The sequence below is a fragment of the Crocodylus siamensis genome, chromosome 11, assembly GCF_052110815.1.
Source record: "Crocodylus siamensis isolate JL-2025a chromosome 11, ASM5211081v1, whole genome shotgun sequence".
Classification (NCBI taxonomy): Eukaryota; Metazoa; Chordata; order Crocodylia; family Crocodylidae; genus Crocodylus; species Crocodylus siamensis.
This window is the reverse complement of record NC_143405.1, coordinates 39,521,964-39,540,872: the sequence shown is the minus strand read 5'-3', so window position 1 is coordinate 39,540,872 and position 18,909 is coordinate 39,521,964. Positions and strand designations below refer to the sequence as shown.

At 40.0% G+C, this 18,909-nt stretch overlaps 1 protein-coding gene across 3 annotated transcripts in view; it reads left to right on the top strand.

Moving 5' to 3' along the window:
- PTPDC1 (protein tyrosine phosphatase domain containing 1) overlaps positions 1 to 18,909 on the top strand; it is a 46,452-nt gene that overhangs the window by 14,982 nt on the left and 12,561 nt on the right. The window contains exons 2-8 of one of the 3 annotated variants that reach the window (XM_090022240.1): positions 10,359 to 10,451; positions 10,619 to 10,705; positions 13,849 to 14,020; positions 14,563 to 14,643; positions 14,867 to 14,985; positions 15,729 to 15,866; positions 17,665 to 18,881. In XM_090022240.1, coding sequence (XP_089878366.1) covers positions 10,367 to 10,451; positions 10,619 to 10,705; positions 13,849 to 14,020; positions 14,563 to 14,643; positions 14,867 to 14,985; positions 15,729 to 15,866; positions 17,665 to 18,881 — 1,899 coding nt within the window. In that variant the 5' untranslated portion in view covers positions 10,359 to 10,366. The other 2 variants (XM_090022241.1, XM_090022239.1) reach the window with 2 other exon arrangements.

The window sequence follows — 18,909 nt, the reverse complement described above, 5'->3', positions numbered from 1 at the left end:
TCCCAGATTAACTTTACTAGGCCTATTAGCCATAGCAGATACTAAGGCAACATCATTCAGGTTCATTCCATAAATGTATATTCCTCACAACACACTACTTAGGCTTTCTGAAGTTTGCAGGAATGAAGGGAACAACAATTACTGACTCCTTTTGCTGGGTAACAGGTAAGGAGTTAATAGACTGAAAGTACTGAAACTTTTCTGTTAAAAAAACTTGTTTAAAATATAAAAAAGTTAATTACCTTCATTTCTGATTATTGGTATTTACATATACTTTATACTTTTTTAGCTTGCAGTTGTCCAATTTTAGAACATGAGCACTTGAAAGTAGAGTCAAATTAAAATTGTATGTTGAATCCCAAATGATAGTTGTTCTACTTTGCATGTGGCTCAGAAAAAAGGTAGCTTTACCAAACTACCCAGATTATATCCAAGATAAAGAGTATCTGAGTCACCAGTTTTGTTTGTAGAACACTTAATATATTCACTTTTACACTGTTCCTTTATAATTCTCAACAGTAATTATTGGTTGCCAGCCTGTTCAGAAGTTATTTAAAATAACTTCTGTAAACAGTTGTGCTAGCACTTACTGTAACAAACTCAAAATGTATTCAGTAATACAATTAACTCAATTGTTAGACTTGTCTGCTAGTTTAGCTTGCGCTGTCTTGATATTTAACTTATGGCCCCTTATGGTCTGCTTGGGTTAAATAATATTACATCACCATAGAGCAGCACCTGGGCAGTTATATGCTTCTGTTTCTTTTACATATATTGCATATATGCAGTACATTGCTACATCATAAAAAGCAACACTACTCTTATGTAAACATTGTGCTTAATGATTAAGTGATATTTGCTTCTTATGGAAACAGATGGCAAAATTCCCTCTCTGTCTCCCTCCCCCCTGCCCCCAAGGTTCGATACAGAATTAACATGCTACTCCCAATCCTCTTCCCATTTAAATTTCTGGAAAATTATTGGAGTTTTGCCACAGATGGAAAACCAGCCCGCACTGTAAATGTCATGTGACCTATGTACATTAAAACATGCTTACATTATTATTACTTCATCCTCCTCCCAACCTATTTGTTTGCTTTCAGTCACCCATTGTTTTGTTATTAACCTAGATTATAAACTCTTTAGGGAAGGGACTTAACTATTGCTAGAAAATTTGAAAGGAGTCCTCGGAGGGTTAGGTGGCCAAATCCCATTGAAATCTAGGTACCTGATTCTCTTGGGCTCCTTTGATAAATCTCAGACTACTTGTTTGTGAAGTGCTTTCGGTATCAAAGGGATTGCAATAATTGCTGTAATAAGCATCATAATAACTTTCCCTCTAATTACATATCATTTGTTAGAATAAAAAAAATGGAGGGAAGTATTTCTGCCATTTTTTTTACAAATATTCTAATAGTATGTCGGATTTATTTCTGATAGTGTAGCTTCCATTGTTCCTACGGTCCTTCCTTTCCGCCAGTTTGACAGTAGAAAAATGGAATTGACTTAGCTTTCTTTAACCCTCTACCAATTGCCTTCTGCAGACTGAAGGGCATAAGTAGCAAGTTCTTTTGTAGCTGGTACCTGTGAACCAAAATGGTACAGACCTTCTGTGTAGTGTTTCCTAAGCTAGTCTTTCCGTGCTTATTCCCCCAGCTGCAATACAATTCCGCTTGTTCTTTCTATGAGCACTGTCTGCACTAGAAGAGTAGGGAATAGAATACATCTCTGATGGGCAAGCCAAAACATTTGTGCTCCATGGCTTTGCTGTTAATAACTTCATTAAGTTGGAAATGGTGGGGAATATGTAGTAGAAGCAGGACACAGTTTCTCACTGAATCATTGTATAGCTGCACGCTTTACAGTATCTCTGTTCATGCATTTGGAATGTGCAGGGCTTAATGGGTGTTGCTGAAGCATTGTATTCAAAATTCAAGAGATGTTTATTCATTCAGAGTATATAAAATAAAAGAAATGCTGCTTACAAACATTTTGTTTCTAAAAAAATAACTGAAGTTCTGCCTACGCTTGTCATTTCAACAAGTAAGTTATTAGTAATCCAGTTCTGGGAGAAAAAAATAAGAACTGAAGAATAAAATTTTGTGATGTACCTTAAACCCTTTCTATAAATATCTTCAGAGTAACAGAAAAAATTAACAGAGGTAGTTAGTCATTGCCTCACAAGTTGGCAAGAAAAGGAGATGAAAAGGCATTGTTTCTTTAGATCAGTGGTTGCTCAACCTTTTGTCCCCACGGGCCAGATGAGTGGCATGGCACTGGTCTGTGGGCTGGATTCATGGGGTGCTGCCCTGTGTCCATGCACCCAATATGGTGTGCAGGGCATTACTATCTGGCCCATAGGTCGAGAAATTTGGCAGCAGAGGAGTAACAATTAATGCTGCTGCTGTTCCCCAACTACCAAATTTGCAGACCCAAGGGGAAACCCTGCAGGTGGTATCTGGCCCATGGTCCAGGGGTTGAGCACCCCTGCTGTAAATGGTAAGAAAAAAATTCTTTAACTGAAAGAGCAGTTGGACAGTGAAATAAGTTTGCCCAGGAGGTGGGTGAACAGTGCTGCTACTTGAGAACTGCTTCACAGGGGAATAACGTAAGTAGGTGTGGAAAATGCATGCTGTGGATCTAAATGAACTTACTGATCATTTAATTCTGCCCTATTTTAATTTAGTATTAATGTATGCCATATGACTATTACTCAGCTGTTATTAAATATGTGGAACAACTGAATAACTCTGGAAGTCAACAAAAACTGCTAAATCCTTTCTCTTTGATAAGTTCTCTCAAGGGAGGAAATAATTGCCGTCAAATATATAGAGTGCATCAAGGCACCAGCACTAAAATGACAGCTTTTTGGTAGAAACAGTTCCCTAAGTGCAACCTTTTATGACCTTTAAGCATCAGGTCATATACCTCAATTTCAGAACTATAGTTTTTTAGGGTGATATACTGCTGCTTTCTTCAGCCAGTTTCATAGTTTTTAGGGTTGAAAGTGACCTGAGCAGATTACCAAGTCCAATCCCCTGCCATGGGCAGGAATGAATGCTGGGATCAAATGACCCCAGCTAGGTGATTATCTAGCTTCCTTTTGAAGACCCCCAAGGTAAAAGCAAGCACCACTTCCCTTGGAAGTTGGTTCCAGATCCTAGCTTCCTTGACTGTGAAGTAGTACCTCCTGATGTCTAGCCTGAATCTACTGTCAATCAACTTGTGCCTGTTATTCCTAATTACTCCAGGTAGTGCTTGGGGGAACAGGGCCTCTCCCATTCCCCACCGGTCCTCCCTGGTAAGTTAATAGATGGCCACCAGATCCCTTCTCAGCCTTTTCTTGTGGAGGCTGAACAGGTTCAGGTACTGTAGCCTCTCCTCGTATGGCCTGCCTTGCTGCCCCCTGACCATGTGATTGGCCTTCCTTTGGACCCTCTCAGTGCTGGCCACATCCCTCCTGAAGTCCAGAACTGGACACAGTACTCCAACTGGAGCCTGACCAGTGTTGCACAGAGGGGGAGGATCACCTCCTTGGACCTGCTCATGATGCATCTGTGGATGTGTGACAAGGTGCGGTTAACCTTACTGACCACGTCTTCACATTGGCGGCCCATGTTCATGTTGGAATCAATAATGACTCCAAGATCCCTTTCTGCCTCTGTGCTGATGAGAAGGGAGTTCCCCAGTCTACAGGTATGCTGCTGTTCTTCCTCCCTGGGTGCAGGACTGCACTTGTCAGTATTGAATCCCATCCTATTCTCATCCGCCCAGTCCTGTAACTTGTCCAGATCTAGTTGTAGCCTGTCCCTCCCTTCTAGCATGCCTACTTCTCCCCACATCTTAGTGTCGTCCGTGAATTTGAACAAGGTGTGCTTTTCACCCCCTTGTCCAAGTTGCTGATAAAGATGTTGAACAGTGTGGGCCCGAGGACCGAGCCCTGCGGAACCCCACTGCTCACATCTCTCCATGTTGAAAATGACCCATCCACCATCTCTCTCTGGGTGTGGACCTCTAGCCAATTTGTGACCCATCTGACTGTGTAGGTATCAATGCCACAGTAGCTTAGTTTTTTAATGAGAATGGGGTGAGAGAGAGTGTCAAAGGCCTTCCTAAAAGTTCAGAAAGACTACATCCACTGTGACACCTGCGTCCAAGAATTTTGTGACCTGATCGTGTCTGACAGGACCTGCCCCTATGAACCCATGCTGGTTGCCCCCGAGTATAATCTCCCCTGCTGGTCCCTTGCAGATATGCTTCTGGATAATTTCTCAAACAGCTTCCCCAGGACTGAGGTAAGAGTAATGGGCCTATAGTTACGTAGGTCCTCCTTCCTCCCTTTTTTGAAAATGGGGACCACATTGGCCTTTTTCCAGTCCTCTGGCACCTGGCCAGAGCACCACGAGTGCTCATAAAGCCATGCCGGGGCCCCGCAATGACCCCTGCCTATTCCTTCAGCACCCTGGGGTGGAGAGCATCTGGACCTGCTGATTGAAACACGTCCAGCCCCACCAGAAGTACCCCAACTAGGTCCTCCCTGACCCTAGGCCTGGCAGTGCCTCTCCTGAGTTGATCCGAAATCCTGGTGGGAGAGATGTCCTGGTCCCTGCTCAGGAAAATGAAGGCAAAGAATTTGTTGAAGAGATCAGCTTTTTCATCTGGTGCAACCACCAGATTGCCAAGCATGTCCTGCAGGGGCTCCACGTTACCCGGTGCCTTCTTTTTACTCCCTATGTAATTAAAAAAGGACTTGTTATCTTTAATCCTGGTTGCTAGTCCTAGTTCCATCTCTGCCTTAGCTTTCCCAACAGCCCCCATACAGTTTTGAGCAATGGAGGTATGATCCTTCTTGGTGATAGCCCCTCTCTTCCACCCGATGTACACCTCCTTTTTAGCTTTCAGATGTTCCTGAATGCCTTTGGCAGTCATTGTTTTTACTATAGTTTCAATATTTATGTTGTAGTCTTAATAGCACTACCTTCTGTGGTTGATCTACGTAGTTAAATTAAGCAGATGGAACATCATTTAGGACACTTCCATTTTTTTTTAACATGATTGAAATCGAAGACCTGTTTATTTGCTGTCATGGCAATAGAGATGCATGTTACATAGATAATGTAGATGATCTGATTACTGTGAGAGCATGACTGCCACAAGACATGTGACTTAATTCTCTGGTTGAGCTAATAAGGATTGTAGCCTGGAATAACATTCTGTGCTTGTTGGGTTTGTTTGTTTGTTTTTTCTCTAGCATCCTCAGGTATTGAGGGTAAATAGAGTGGACAAATTGCTGAATAGGCCTTTTAAGAGCTAAAAATATATTTGACACAAGCAAAATAAAAAATATTTGTTCCTCTCCAGGAAATACCCTCCATCTTGATTCTAACCGCTTTAAGAAAGTTGCAGTAGCAGCTTTTAACAACACTTATTCCAAGGTTGTTGTTCTGTTTCTACTCTAATATCTTAAGCAGAGCAGAAAGCGAATTGTTTATACACAAACACCAGTTTGTAAAACCAGAGTTGTGGAGTAAAGCAGTAGGGTCAAACCAACAAATTCTTATACTTTTAATATTTAGATTAAACTCACTTGTGCTTGGAAGTGTTATACTTGTCTAACTTCCTGCAACTCCTCTCCTCTTGCAGTTACAGATCCTGTTAGTTTGAATTCTAGTTTATGTAAAAAAAGCTAAAAGTAGTTTTAGATGTAATACCTGCTCCTGATACCTGTGCCAGATTTTGTGGTTTTACAACCATGTTTGCCTCTTTTGAGATTCGTTTTTCCCCTGGTTGAGTGAATGATGCAACCAAACAGGAAAACTGAATGTTGTAAAAAATATGCACATACAACCTTATCAGTAGCACAAAATAAATCACAGAAAATGTGTATTACTATAATACAATCAAAAGAAATAAAAGGAAATTTCAAGCGTGAGATACAATCATAGTAGTTCTCAGAATCAAATTTTTACAGAAGTATGTTTACCTTGACAATACCTTTTTAACATGAATTTGAAAAAAATCACTATTTATTTTCTAGGCTTTCTGTTATGAAAGAGATTAGATACTTTTTAGTTCAAACTTTAATCAGCATCCCAAGAAAGTTATTTGATTTTTAAAAAAAAAATTGTTAAAAATACTGTTCAAGCAGCTGCAGCAGAAATAATAGTGTGAATTGGTACTTTTTATTAAGTAGCCTGCTAGTTTCTGGTTAAATAGGTTTGTAATAAGATCACTTGAAGTTGAATTATGATGAGCAGTTCCATCATTCTAGTCATGTTATAGTCTTATGAACAAGAGCTTTGAAGAATTAAAATATGCGAGAAACTAAAGATTTTGCAAGTGTTTACTGAGTCCAGTTCGAATTGAAATATATATAAAAAATGCCTTTAAGGAGTACAAAATGATCAAATTATCATCAGCACTTGATGTATGCATTTACTGAATCTCCAGTAATTCCAGTAAGTACTGCAACTTTGTTAGAGGAAGATCTTGTAGTTTATAAAGTCAAATGCTTCAAAGTTAGAAATGCTAGATTTAGAGTCAGGGCCAATTGCCAGATATGTGGGACAGGGAGCCTGATCTGGCATTGAGTTTGGGGACTTGCCTCTTCATCTACCTTTGGAGAAAGGAACAGAAATGGGATGCCTTGGCAGTGCTCTGGTTTGGTGGAGCCTGAGCTAACTAGACTCGGCTCTTTCCCTTTCTTTACCTCCCACCTCTGCAGCTTCTCTGGCAGCTCCCAAGCACTTGCAGGGCATGCATGATGCTGCCTGCATGATGAAAAGGATACTCTTCAGAGTGTTTGTGCATTCTGTCATGGTTTTGGCAGGCTTCCCGTGTTTCCCTCAAGGAATGCAAGGGAAAGATGGAAAAGGGCAATTTTTACTAGTTCATAATTCTGCTATATACAAACAGATTATTTCTGGAACAAAATAAAAGCACTATAGCTTGAAAGCTTCTCCTACAAATTTTTCAAAGGCATTGTGAAGACAGAGGAGGAGGTGTTACAGTTCTTAGAAAAAACTTTTAGAATGGAATTTGAGATTATGTAATTATAGGGGTTACTGCTCCTTTAATAAAGCAATTGGCTTCTACACAGGAAATAAGGAAACGCTGTAGATGTAGGTAATCCTGGTTTGTTTGTTTGTTTGTTTTTTTACATTATGATTTTATTTCTTGATCTTAGATTTTAAAAAGTCCCTTGTTTTTAAAAGTATTTCTACTTTTACATAGTTTCATCAGGCCTGATATTCTGAGGCCACTTTATATTAGCTGTGTAGTATAATGTGGGCTTAAAAATGAATATGTCTGTAATTTTTGCTTGCTTTCCAGCCCCTCAACAAAGTTAGAGCACTGAAAAGTGGCTAATATACCAGTAAATGAGAACATTGTCTTTATTTGAGGTATTTCTGACCCATTCCCACATAAGCTCATATAATGTGTTATCTGAACTGACAAAATGACATTAAATATTTAACATAAATGGTTTTAAAAGAATTATACAAAATTATTCTTAAAAGATGGACAAGGAACAAGAAGCAGTTAACACTTTATAAAAATAAAGGCTAGAACTGCTACATCATATCTGCTCCCCTTCCCCCCCTCCACTTTAGCAACACAATTCTTGCTTTGTTTATGCTATTGAAGCTTAGCAACATTGTTACAGAATTGGAGACTTAATGCTTGTCTGCATGGAAGTTTTAGAAGTAAGATTGTTTTGATTATATGTTTTACTGGACCAACTCTATAGTTGGAAAAGATATTAAGATAAGCTTTTTGGCCCCAAATGCCCTTCTTTAGGTCTGAGAGAGAAGCAGGAACATTCTAAGCTAAATACCTATTAGAGCAATTAATTGGGTTTAACCTGATTAAGTTAACAAAACTGATCATGGTGTGGACAAATGTTACATTTGAAATGTTTCCAAGCACAATAAGCTTAGAACGATTTTAAAAAATAGTCTTTCAGTTGTTGGAAATATATACAGCCCCTGTACTGTTTGGGAGGTGGACAGTAGTAGTCCCTCAGCAGCAGATGGGTGTGACAGGGGGCAGACCTGAGGCTGGGTCTTATGCCGGCCCGCCCACGTGCCTCTATGGGGCGGCCTGCCCAGTCTTTCCTGCCACGACTGGCTATTCTATAAACTGTTGGTATAATGCAGGAGACTGCCCATTACTGCCCCAATGCCAACGGGTGCCATCTGCAGCTCTGGACCTTCCCTACACTGTAGCCCATGCCTCAAAGATGGCACCCAGATTAGTATTGCCCCCTTGTCTGAGACCGGAGCAAACCGAGTCCAAAGTTGGGCTCCACTCACCCGTACATTCATACCACCTCCTCTCTCACAGGAGGCCTCTTACACTCCACCCTACTCTCACTGGGGCCTGTGGTATACTGCCCATTACTGGGTCACACTCCACTGCCCTTGCTGCTCCTTGAGCGGTCCCTCTTAGGCCATCAGGCTTTGCTACTTGCATTCTGACCTCGCCATACAGTCCTTTGGTTCCCATAAGTTCCCCTACTCTACGTAATCTGGCCTTGTGCCAAACCCTGGGCTAATTCCGCCCCAAGTCCTTCACTGGGCAACTCTACGCTACGCCCTACCCCGAGGTCTCTGTCTCATGCTTGAAATCAATTTCTTATGGGGCTAGCCCTTGTGCTGGCCTTCAGGCTTACTCCCATTTGGCCCTACTCAGTGTACCCCTAGGACTGTCCTTCAGGCCTACTTGAATTTCAGCCCTACTCAGCCCCCTCACATGCAGAGCCCTTCAGACCTACTCTTACAGCTCTACACACTACCCTCTCTGGGGTCTCCAGGATCAGCATCCCTGCTGGGCTCAGGCACCCACATGTGGGCATACCTGGCCCCACTGCTCCTCCAGCTTTCAGAATTACCCACTGGGGGGTGGGGGGCTGGGGTTACCCCTACCTGCCTTTCACCAGGGGGGTAACTGGCCTGGCACTTCCTGGGGGCTGCCATGCCACTAGGAGCCTCAGGAGGCTACCCTTCCCTGACAGGGTGCAGTTTTAGGTCATGCCCAGGACCAAGAGCCACCTGCTTTGACCTCTAGATGTTCCATGCCATTCAGCCAGGTGATGCTTCTGCCTGGGCTGGCAGCAGCAAACTACAGCCTTTACATACCTAGTGTTCCCAAAATGGCTGCCCTCATCAGGCACTTGGTAGCTGCGTGCCTCTGCCCTTAAAGTGGCAGGCACCCAAAGGTGCACTGCCACAATGGGATATGGAGTCTGGGAGCAAGGTCAAGCAGTGGTCAGGTAGAAGAGAAGTGGTGGGGCATGGAGATTGGTGGTGGCAGCGGGACTATCCTACTGCTTGGATTCCAGCTTTCTAACAGCTAATCCCCAAAAACTCTTGTCCTCCCTTCTTACCAGAGAGGTAGAAAAGATTGGGGCCTGAAGAGCCGGAATTCCAGTTTGGTGGCAGGTGCAGTGTGCAGGAATCTTGGCATGGAGTGTGCGATCCCCCACATAGGACCTGACACTGCCCCAGTATCAGGAGGATCCTAGGACCTGAAAGTGCTTAGGTAACAGAGTGGTTGGGAGCAGGACTCTGTAGCTGCACAGTCTGGCAGACCTTCAGTCAGCCTGTCAGCCTCTCTATCCCACTCCCCCTCTACCCCTTCTGGAGGTTGTGGAACAGGGGAAAGCAGAGTGCTGTGGGATTCTGAAAAACCTATGAAAAACCTATCACTGTGCAGACAGTAGTAGTAGTAGCAGTGAAGTGCCTCAAAATAGCAAATCATATCAAGAATTACTGTTTTAGAGTGCTTCAGCTGCTTTTGGAATGTCTGTACATGTGGCTCTTCGAAGTGTTTCAGAGGCATTTGAAATTCTTCAAGTGTTACATCTGACCTGGGAGTTTCAATTTACAATTTAAATTATATTTAAAAAACCCCCAAAGCTTCTTACATGGTCAAAGACTCAGACTCCAGCTTCTAAAAGAGTAGCTAAAAGAGTAGTATTCCCCAAAGAAAATTTCCTTGGCTGCCACCATGTACAAAAATGGGGGAAGGGTTAACAGCTGCTGTATATTCATAATTATAGTGATTAGTTTTATGCATGCAGATGCCTGCAGGTATGCTATGTACAATCTCACATACATGGTCATCTTTTAAAAAAGTATGCAGAAAGGTTGCTGGGACAAGCTTTCTCTCGTTTAAAATGACTCCAATGATTAGGTCATGCTAATGATTACACCATAGGTGCTAATGCCTAGCTGCTCAAAACCTCCATACTGTGCTCTGGTACCTGATTGTAGTTTTATAAAGAGTAGGTTGGTTTCTTTCAGTGAATGTCTTGAGTCTCTGCATGTACAGTAAACATGTTACTATTTCAACAGGTCCTGCAATGGCTGCAGGAGTCTTGCTGCAAAATCAGTTACCATACTCTTCCCTGTTAGAGAGCAGTGCATATCTTGCAAGTATGAGTTCAGGTAATCATTTTCTCTAATATGTCTTTTTAATGAGAATTTAGGTGATTTTTTTTTTTCTGTTTTGTTTTTACAAAGGAAATAGATTCAAAGAAATAAAAGCAAAATAGATCTATGATGGCTAACTTTTGGTGAAAATGTATATATAATACAAATGTTTCCCTGTACAGGTTTCCCTCCATTTATGTGGGTTCTGAGTATGCAAATTCGATCTTATGCGTTGAGGATTTTTAGACCCATAATTCATTATATGAGAGGTAAATTCACTCTTGTGATCGGTATAGGTCCCTGCCCAAGCAGGTAAGTCTGTGGGAGGAGGGGAAAGGGCTGTGGGGCTGAGGCCCCACTCACCCCAGCCCTGCTGCAGCAGTCCAGGGAATCGCCAGTGCCAGCTGCAGAGGGAATCATTAGTGAGTGCAAGGGGATAGGGGGGAACATGCCTCTTGCTGCTCCACATCTCCTGGGAGGGCTGGGGGGCTGTGCCCCCAGATCTGTGCATGGGACAACAGCAGGATGGGGCCCGGCAGCGGCACAGGGTTGTTCCCAGTACTTGGCGCAACTGCCCTTTTCCTAGTCCCAGCCTCACTCTCTCCCTCCCTCTCTCAAAGCCATGGGAACCTACCCCTATTTGTTACATTATAAAGTGGGTTTGCTTTATGCAAATTTGATTTATGTGTCATTTCTGGTTTGTCAGAAGGTAAGCTTTTAGAGGCGAGAAATGAGCTGTACTTTGTGTTCAGAAAGTGCCAGTACAATGTGACGGGCTACAAAAAACAGTAATCGTTGTTATGGGGTTAACCATTATATGATGACTCTCATCCTTTCAGCTGAGTACCTCCAAATCCTACTAAACCTAACGGGTGAATGATGACAGGATCATATCCTTCGTCTACATCAATTTTACCAGGTCTTGGCTTTGCTATCTAACTCCCTAGATTTTGATAAATACAGAAGAAAAATTGCACAGAATATTAACGAGACACAATTCAAGCTAAGGAAGCAAAATGGTCAATTTTGAAAAGTTATTTAAATTCACTGGATGTAGCAAGTATTTTGTCTCTATACCCTCTTCCCCCACCCCCTGCCCTCTAACACCCAGATGAGAAGATTTCTTCTCCCTCCTGACATCAGTATTAGGGTTGAGCCAAGAGAATAGAGACTGTTGGGCACTACCACCAACAACAGTCAGGGCAAGCAGCTTTTCTTACTTTCTGTCACCACTGCAGAGGCTGTCGTCTTCAGCAGACCTGTCCTTGTGTCTTCAATAGCCAAATGACATTAGTTTTCTGTATTCAGGAATTTGCTTTCAGCCTATGATTTGAAAAAAAAAAACCAACCCAGTAAGTTATGACCTGAATATTTTTCAAATGGAAAAATTCACCTTTCATTTAGCAGGGTTTTTTTCATGCAAATTCTACTCCAAGCGCTACTAGCTGCTTTCGATACATATATGCAAGTCCTAATGATGTTAAATGAGAAACATATGCCCTGAGGGCAATACATGACCCTAATAAAGGATAACAGGAATAATTCTATGCATTAGGCAGTGCTATACTGATGTTCTTCACTTGCCTGTTAGTATCTATAACATGCACTTTAATATACAGCTGATGAGATGATGATATTGTTTAAATATTTTTACAGTCATTGCCCCAGGCAGGGGCAAAACCCATATCGGTTCCTGTGCTTTTGATAAACTTGCTTTTTTTTTTTTTTTTTTTTTTGGCTAAGTCAAATTACCCCCTTAGCATGGAAGCAAGTGAGAAAGCAGCTTATAGCCCAATACATAGCCCTCAAAGCTAGAGCTCTAAAATGAGATGGCAGCTCCACCCAATATTTTGCCTTACCAGTAGAGCTAAAAGCTTTGGTTAATCAAAAGCTTTGCTCTGAAAAAATAAACCTCTTGTTTTCAATAACAAATTGTGTTTTGTTAGTGGATATGAATGATCCAGAGTGAACAGTCTACAATTCATCATGTACTGAACCATTTCAATAGGAACACACTAATCTCAATCATTACTAAACTAATGATGCATTTTGAAGCTGCTGCATGGAGGGAAAGCGGAGGTAGTGGAATGTCAAACTGAGAAGTGGGGGTGTACAGTGTATTTACTTACAGATTTCTAGGAGAGCAGGGCACTTTGATTGCTTTATTTCTATGTCATATGCTATGTACTAATATATTTTAAAGATACAGCATTTGCTATACACTAAAATTCTTTGTTTATTTATGCAAAATATTGTGGTCATTTCCATCAATTTCCAAAATTATCTACTGGAAATGCAACTATTTTCATCAGCTGTGGACAGTTTGTCCCAAACAGAATCCATTCATATAGAATTTAGCTGCCACAGGGGTAGCTGGCATCAGTGGCTTCGTTGTTTGTTACTATGGAAACTGCTCAGCCTATCCTGAATAGCTGTTAGATCACACAGAAAGATGCACATCCCTGTGTAACTTCAGCATTGAGCAAGTTGGATTTCAGATCCATTCAGTCTTCTACAGCATATGTGAACTATTTGCAATCAGCTATGCAGGGCTCTCCCAGGCGGCGCTCAGCTGTTAGTATTTTTAGCAACTTCTTTCAGGGTCGGAGGCATTCTTGCTCCGATCCTCTTCTCCGTATAATCCAAAGGCGCCGGAGTTCGGTTGTGGAGGTACTGTCATCATCAACACACAGGGTTATGGTGGCTATCTCATCCCTAAGCCCTGAAGAGCTGGATGCAACTTTTCCTGAGAAAAAGAGTAAAGTACTTTTAACTTGGTTTTGTTTAATACAAATCATGGTTGCATTTTATAATAGGCTAAATATATATATATAAAAATATTGTTTTGATACACAGGGCATATGGGGGGTCTGCAAGTGCATGCATGCAGACACACACACACATACTCTCTCTCTCTCTCCTAGTTTTTATAATGGTTAATGTTTTATTATATCTAAACTACCTTGATTGGTATTTTATACGGGAATGAATCTGTTTTATTTTTTATTTGTACAGCATTTCAGTTTAACACCTTTGTTACAGAAAACAAATAAACAAGACAGTGCTATGAGATTTGTGAGGACATAATAAGCACTTCTATATTTAGGTAAAAGATGACCATGATATTTGTGGTGTTGTGATGAATGCCACATGCCTATAATATCCTCAAGAAAGAAAACACGTTGATGTAAGAAAAAAAATTACATCAACAACAAGAGAAGGAAAGAGCATTCATTTCACTGAATATCTTTGCTGGTTTTTTATATTTATATTGAAAAATAGATCTTCAGTATATAGTCCATATGTTTGTGTATTTTGCAATTTAATCAAGTTGTTGGTCTGATTCAAGTTTTGGATAGTGACTATCATTCGTTAACTTTCTTATTTACTCTATTTTTTGTATGTGTTGTAGAAAGTGCAATGCGCCCAACTGCAAAATATACTAAAGTAGGGGAGCGCCTTCGCCATGTAATTCCTGGTCATATGCAGTGTTCAATGGCATGTGGTGGACGTGCTTGTAAATACGAAAATCCAGCTCGATGGAGTGACCAAGAGCAAGCCATTAAAGGGCTTTACTCTTCTTGGTAATATGCAATGATAAGTTCTATTTAAATTATCTATAGTAAATAAAACATAATGAAATAACAGTAATACAGACCCGTATTCTGTTTTCTACAAAATATATAGACTGCCATGATAAATACTCCATGTACTGTAATAAAATGTCAGTTAATGTTTGGTAGCCCATAAAGCCTCATATAAAGGGATTCCTCCCATTTAAGTTCAAAGAGTTTGGCCTCAGATCAAAAATAAAATACCTATTTATAGATTATGTAAATATTCTAGATCATAGATGTTCCTTCTTGAAATGTCAATACAGCTATATTTAAAATGAGTTCATAATAACTTATTTAATCTTCCACAATATTTTTTATTTTAATAATGAAAAAAGCAATTTTCCATTCTGTATGTTTTTATTATTCTAATTTGATGGAATTTTTTAGAGAAAGGTATAAAAGCACATTGCTAGTTAGAGAGAGTTTCTTGAAAAGGAAACAGTGTCTGTATTTTGGTAGACTGTTACCCATGAGATCATTTTTCCTAAGTTTTGAATGTCTTTTCTCAGGATAACAGATAACATATTGGCAATGGCTCGTCCCTCAACAGAAATCATTGAAAAATATAGTATCATTGAGCAATTTGAAAGGTAATGATCTTTACTGGTAATGAATTCCTATAAATAGTACTGATGTATCCCTGATCCATTTTTCCCTCCTACTTAGATCTGGATTGTTGGTAAAGATCCTTTCATTTTAGATATACAGGTAAGGATTTATTCTGCAGAAAGAATAAATATATGTTTCAGAAAATAAGGGATAATGAAAATTTAGGTGCATATAGTAATGTGACTCATTTGTTCCTTGCTTAAGATGTGGCATAAAAACAGTAATTAACCTTCAGCGTCCTGGGGAGCATGCTAGCTGCGGGAATCCGTTGGAGCAAGAGAGTGGCTTCACCTACCTTCCTGAAGCTTTCATGGAAGCTGGAAGTAAGTTCACTCCTGCTGCTGTTCCTCATTAATTATTGAGGACAATACTTGCAGATATTCTGACTCTGAGCTCTCTCAGTCAAGAGAAGTTACATGAGGAGGACTACACAAAAGCAGATCTATAAGAAAATGAAACTTAGTAAGCAGTTTTGAATTGGCCCCTCACTGACATGTTGTTGGGTGTAAACTGGAGAAGCCATGTTGCTTCAACTGCCTGGTAAAAAGCTAAATGGAAATTGAGAGTAAAGACATACATAGGATATAACTACATTTCAGACACTTAAATGACTCATATTTTGCAATTAGAATTCAATACACTGATTTCTTTGTATTGGCAGTATTTCTTTTTTTTTTCCCTCTCACATTACACTGAGTTGGGAAGTGTTATCTGCTTAGGAAACAGCCATTAAATTAAGATATGCTATTATGTCCAAAATAGAATGTTACACTATTCCTATATATAGCTCAGTAATTTTAGTATGAATCATTTAGTTTTGTGATACCCGTTACATTCCAGCTGAGCTAAAGTCTGAAACAACTAACTCCAGGGGTGTATAAAACTTTCCTACTGAGCTTACTCTGAAGTGCAACTAATCCATTTCAAACAAATTATACACAGGTGGATCCTACTGGGATATTTCTGTACTGTCAGGATTTTTATTTATTATATAATTTCTCATCTGCATGCACAAAAAGATTAATTCTACACTGTATAAAATAATTCTCTCTCTCTTTTTTTTTAGTTTATTTTTATAATTTTGGATGGAAAGATTATGGTGTGGCATCTCTTACCACTATACTCGATATGGTAAAAGTGATGGCATTTGCCTTGCAGGAAGGGAGGGTAGCTGTTCATTGCCATGCAGGACTTGGCCGAACAGGTATGCTTTCAGATGCATAAGTCAATGTAAATGTTTTTCTAAAAGGTACAATATCAGATTATGAACCAGTACAGGTTTGTTTTAAACTGTATATTTTCTGTCCTGAGATGTATGCCTATGAGACTGTTAACATCTATTAAGTAAACATATTGTGTCATTCTGTCAAATGCAGCAAGATGAAACAGCAGATTGAGAATTAAGAGAAACTTTGTTCCATAGAATTATCTATCGCCTAGCTATATTGAAACTACAGTTTCCTCACCTAGACATTTGCCATTCCACAGTCTCAGATTAAGGAAATAATTCATCTTGTGCTTTTCCATTCTTGAATGCAGCTAGTATGTGTTTGCTCGCTCAGTCTGCAACTTTGATCTTTGGCACTTTCTAAAGATATTTCAAGATGGAATTACTTCTGTTCCCTTTCCAAACTTGTTTCTTTGCCTATCCTTCTCTGCAGTAGCCACCATTGCTCCCTGTGGGGGAAAAGAAGTTTGTAAATAACAAGGTTAATAGGGATGCTGTTGAGAGAGAAACTAGCATTCTTAATGTTAGTTGAATTTTAAAAGTTTAATTTCTTAACCACTACCTTTACGTTCCTTAATTTATTTAAATCCTTTTTTTTTGGCTTCAATTTGCTTAAAATCCCCTCACATCCACAGAATAACAGCAGTGCCTGACCCGTAGCAAGGTAAGGGTGAAGCACCTGCAGCTTCTGATCCTCAGGGCCAGAAAAGAGCTTAAGGTTAACATCTGAGGTGCAAAGTATGTTATGTGCAAGAAAAAAGAACAAGGGCTTACCAACTGGAAAAAGTCTATCTGAGGATTCTAGAGACTCGAGGCAAGAAGGAAAGAAGCCAGATGTTGTTCTGTAATAACTCCTTTGAAATAATAATGTCTCCATATTGTGTACATGCATTGTGCACTCGCATATAAAATATGCTTTTCTCAGGTATACCAATGAGAATAGGACCTTCCTTATAGAAATGAATGTCTTTCATTCCTGCCCCACATTGTCTAATATTCATGCATTTTGACATTATGTCTTTTGATTCATTTGAAATCTGAGTGCAGAGACAAAATTTAGATACAAACACTCAAAATGGAACAAAACATTCTGAGAGTCTCATCTAGTCTTAGTAGCTCTTAACTAACATCTGATGTTTCTTGCTGTTCTTTTCCTGTCCCTAAGAGGCTGGGGACAAAAGACCAGGTCTGCAGCATGATTTGAAAGCTAACAAATTCAGGCTTTGGTAGCAAAATGGTAGAAGTGAATTCTAGAATTCAGTACCCACACCTAAAAATGCACTGCCTCTGACCCTTTGTAGTTGAATCATGAATCAGCCTGCAGCTCCACAGAGATGTATAGAAATAAAGGCAGTCTTTGAAGTACTGTTTCCAAACCATTTACATAATAGCATTTTTGCTACTCCATGATAAGTTAATAGTGGGAGTCAAGTTTCTCCCCTACGTACCAAGAAGTGGAGATCTTGGTCTGCTAGCAACAATACTGGAACAATAAGATATATCAAAGGTGGGGGTGAGGGAAAGCAAAAATGAAAGAAGATGCTAGAAGGGTTAATGTTAGTCATGTGAGCCATATCAGTAACCTACCACTAAAACAGTAGATTTGATGCAACAGAAATCAATGATCATCTAGTTTTTACCAATCTATTTATTACTATCCAAAAAAGTGCAAACAGGCATGTAGGAAGCACATTATGAAACAAAACATAAAAATTGCATCTTAGTGAATGAGTAAATAAAAACATGTTTATCCTTTGTCTTTTAAATTTTCTAGGTGTTTTAGTAGCTTGCTACTTAGTTTTTGCAACAAGAATGACTGCAGATCAAGCAATTCTTTTTGTTCGGGCAAAAAGGCCTAATTCTATTCAAACTAGGGGACAGTTATTATGTGTAAGAGAGTTCACTCAGTTTTTGATCCCTCTGAGAAATGTTTTTGCTTGTTGTGAGCCCAAAGCACATGCAGTTACTCTGTCCCAGTACCTGATCCGTCAGCGGCATCTGCTTCATGGTTATGAGAGTAGACATCTCAAGCATGTGCCAAAACTTATTCATCTAGTTTGCAAGCTTCTTTTGGACTTGGCTGAAAACAGGCAGGTGATAGAGGAAGAACTGTTAGACATACCAGATCTCTCAGCTGAAATCGAAAAGACTGTTTCTCAGTTGCTCTCTACACAACTAGATAAAGAGTTAACAAGACAGGACAGTGATGCATCAGATTCATTCTCCCACTCGGTGAGAAATAATCCTTTTGAGACCCAAGATTCTGTTTTCTCACTTGAACACGAATGTGATCCTCTTTGGAAAAGAAGGAATGCTGAATGCCTTCAGCCTCTGACTCATCTGAAAAGGCGTCTAAGTTACAGTGACTCAGATTTGAGGAGAACTGCATCTCTCTTCGAACAGGGAGAAACTCCATGGACAGTGCCTGCACAAATACTATTCTGCAACAAACTGAAACGACCTAACAGTGGGGAACATTGTTTTGCTGCAGGCAATCAAAAGCCTCAGCTGGATTTAAACAAAGAAGCTTTTGTGCGTAGCACATTTACTTTCTGGAGCCAAGGTAAATTTAATTTGGATGGATCCATCCAAAAAGATGGATCTGCACTTTATCATAGAAAAAAATCTCCAAAAGAAGTACAGCGTAGTAGAACCTTTTCAGCAGGTCTTACATATGTACACAATGCTAGGGACCCCAGAACACCAAAGTGTAATTTTGCCAAAGACATGGGTCACAAAGAAGAACAAAAGACTAATATACATGGCAAAATAATTTGTGCATCTGAGGACTCCGATTGTTCTTCTAAAGAAGAATGCTCTCTTGGATGTGAAAGCCAAGATAGTAAAGATCTATCAGAAACAATTCCACACATTATTTTGCAATCAGAATTGAGTCTGGAGGCACGAAGAATTTTGGCAGCTAAAGCTCTTGCAAATTTAAATGAATTTGTGGAAGAGGATGAATTGAAGCAGAAGGTAGAAATGTGGCAGGTATTCTGTTTTTAAATTTTATTCAGTA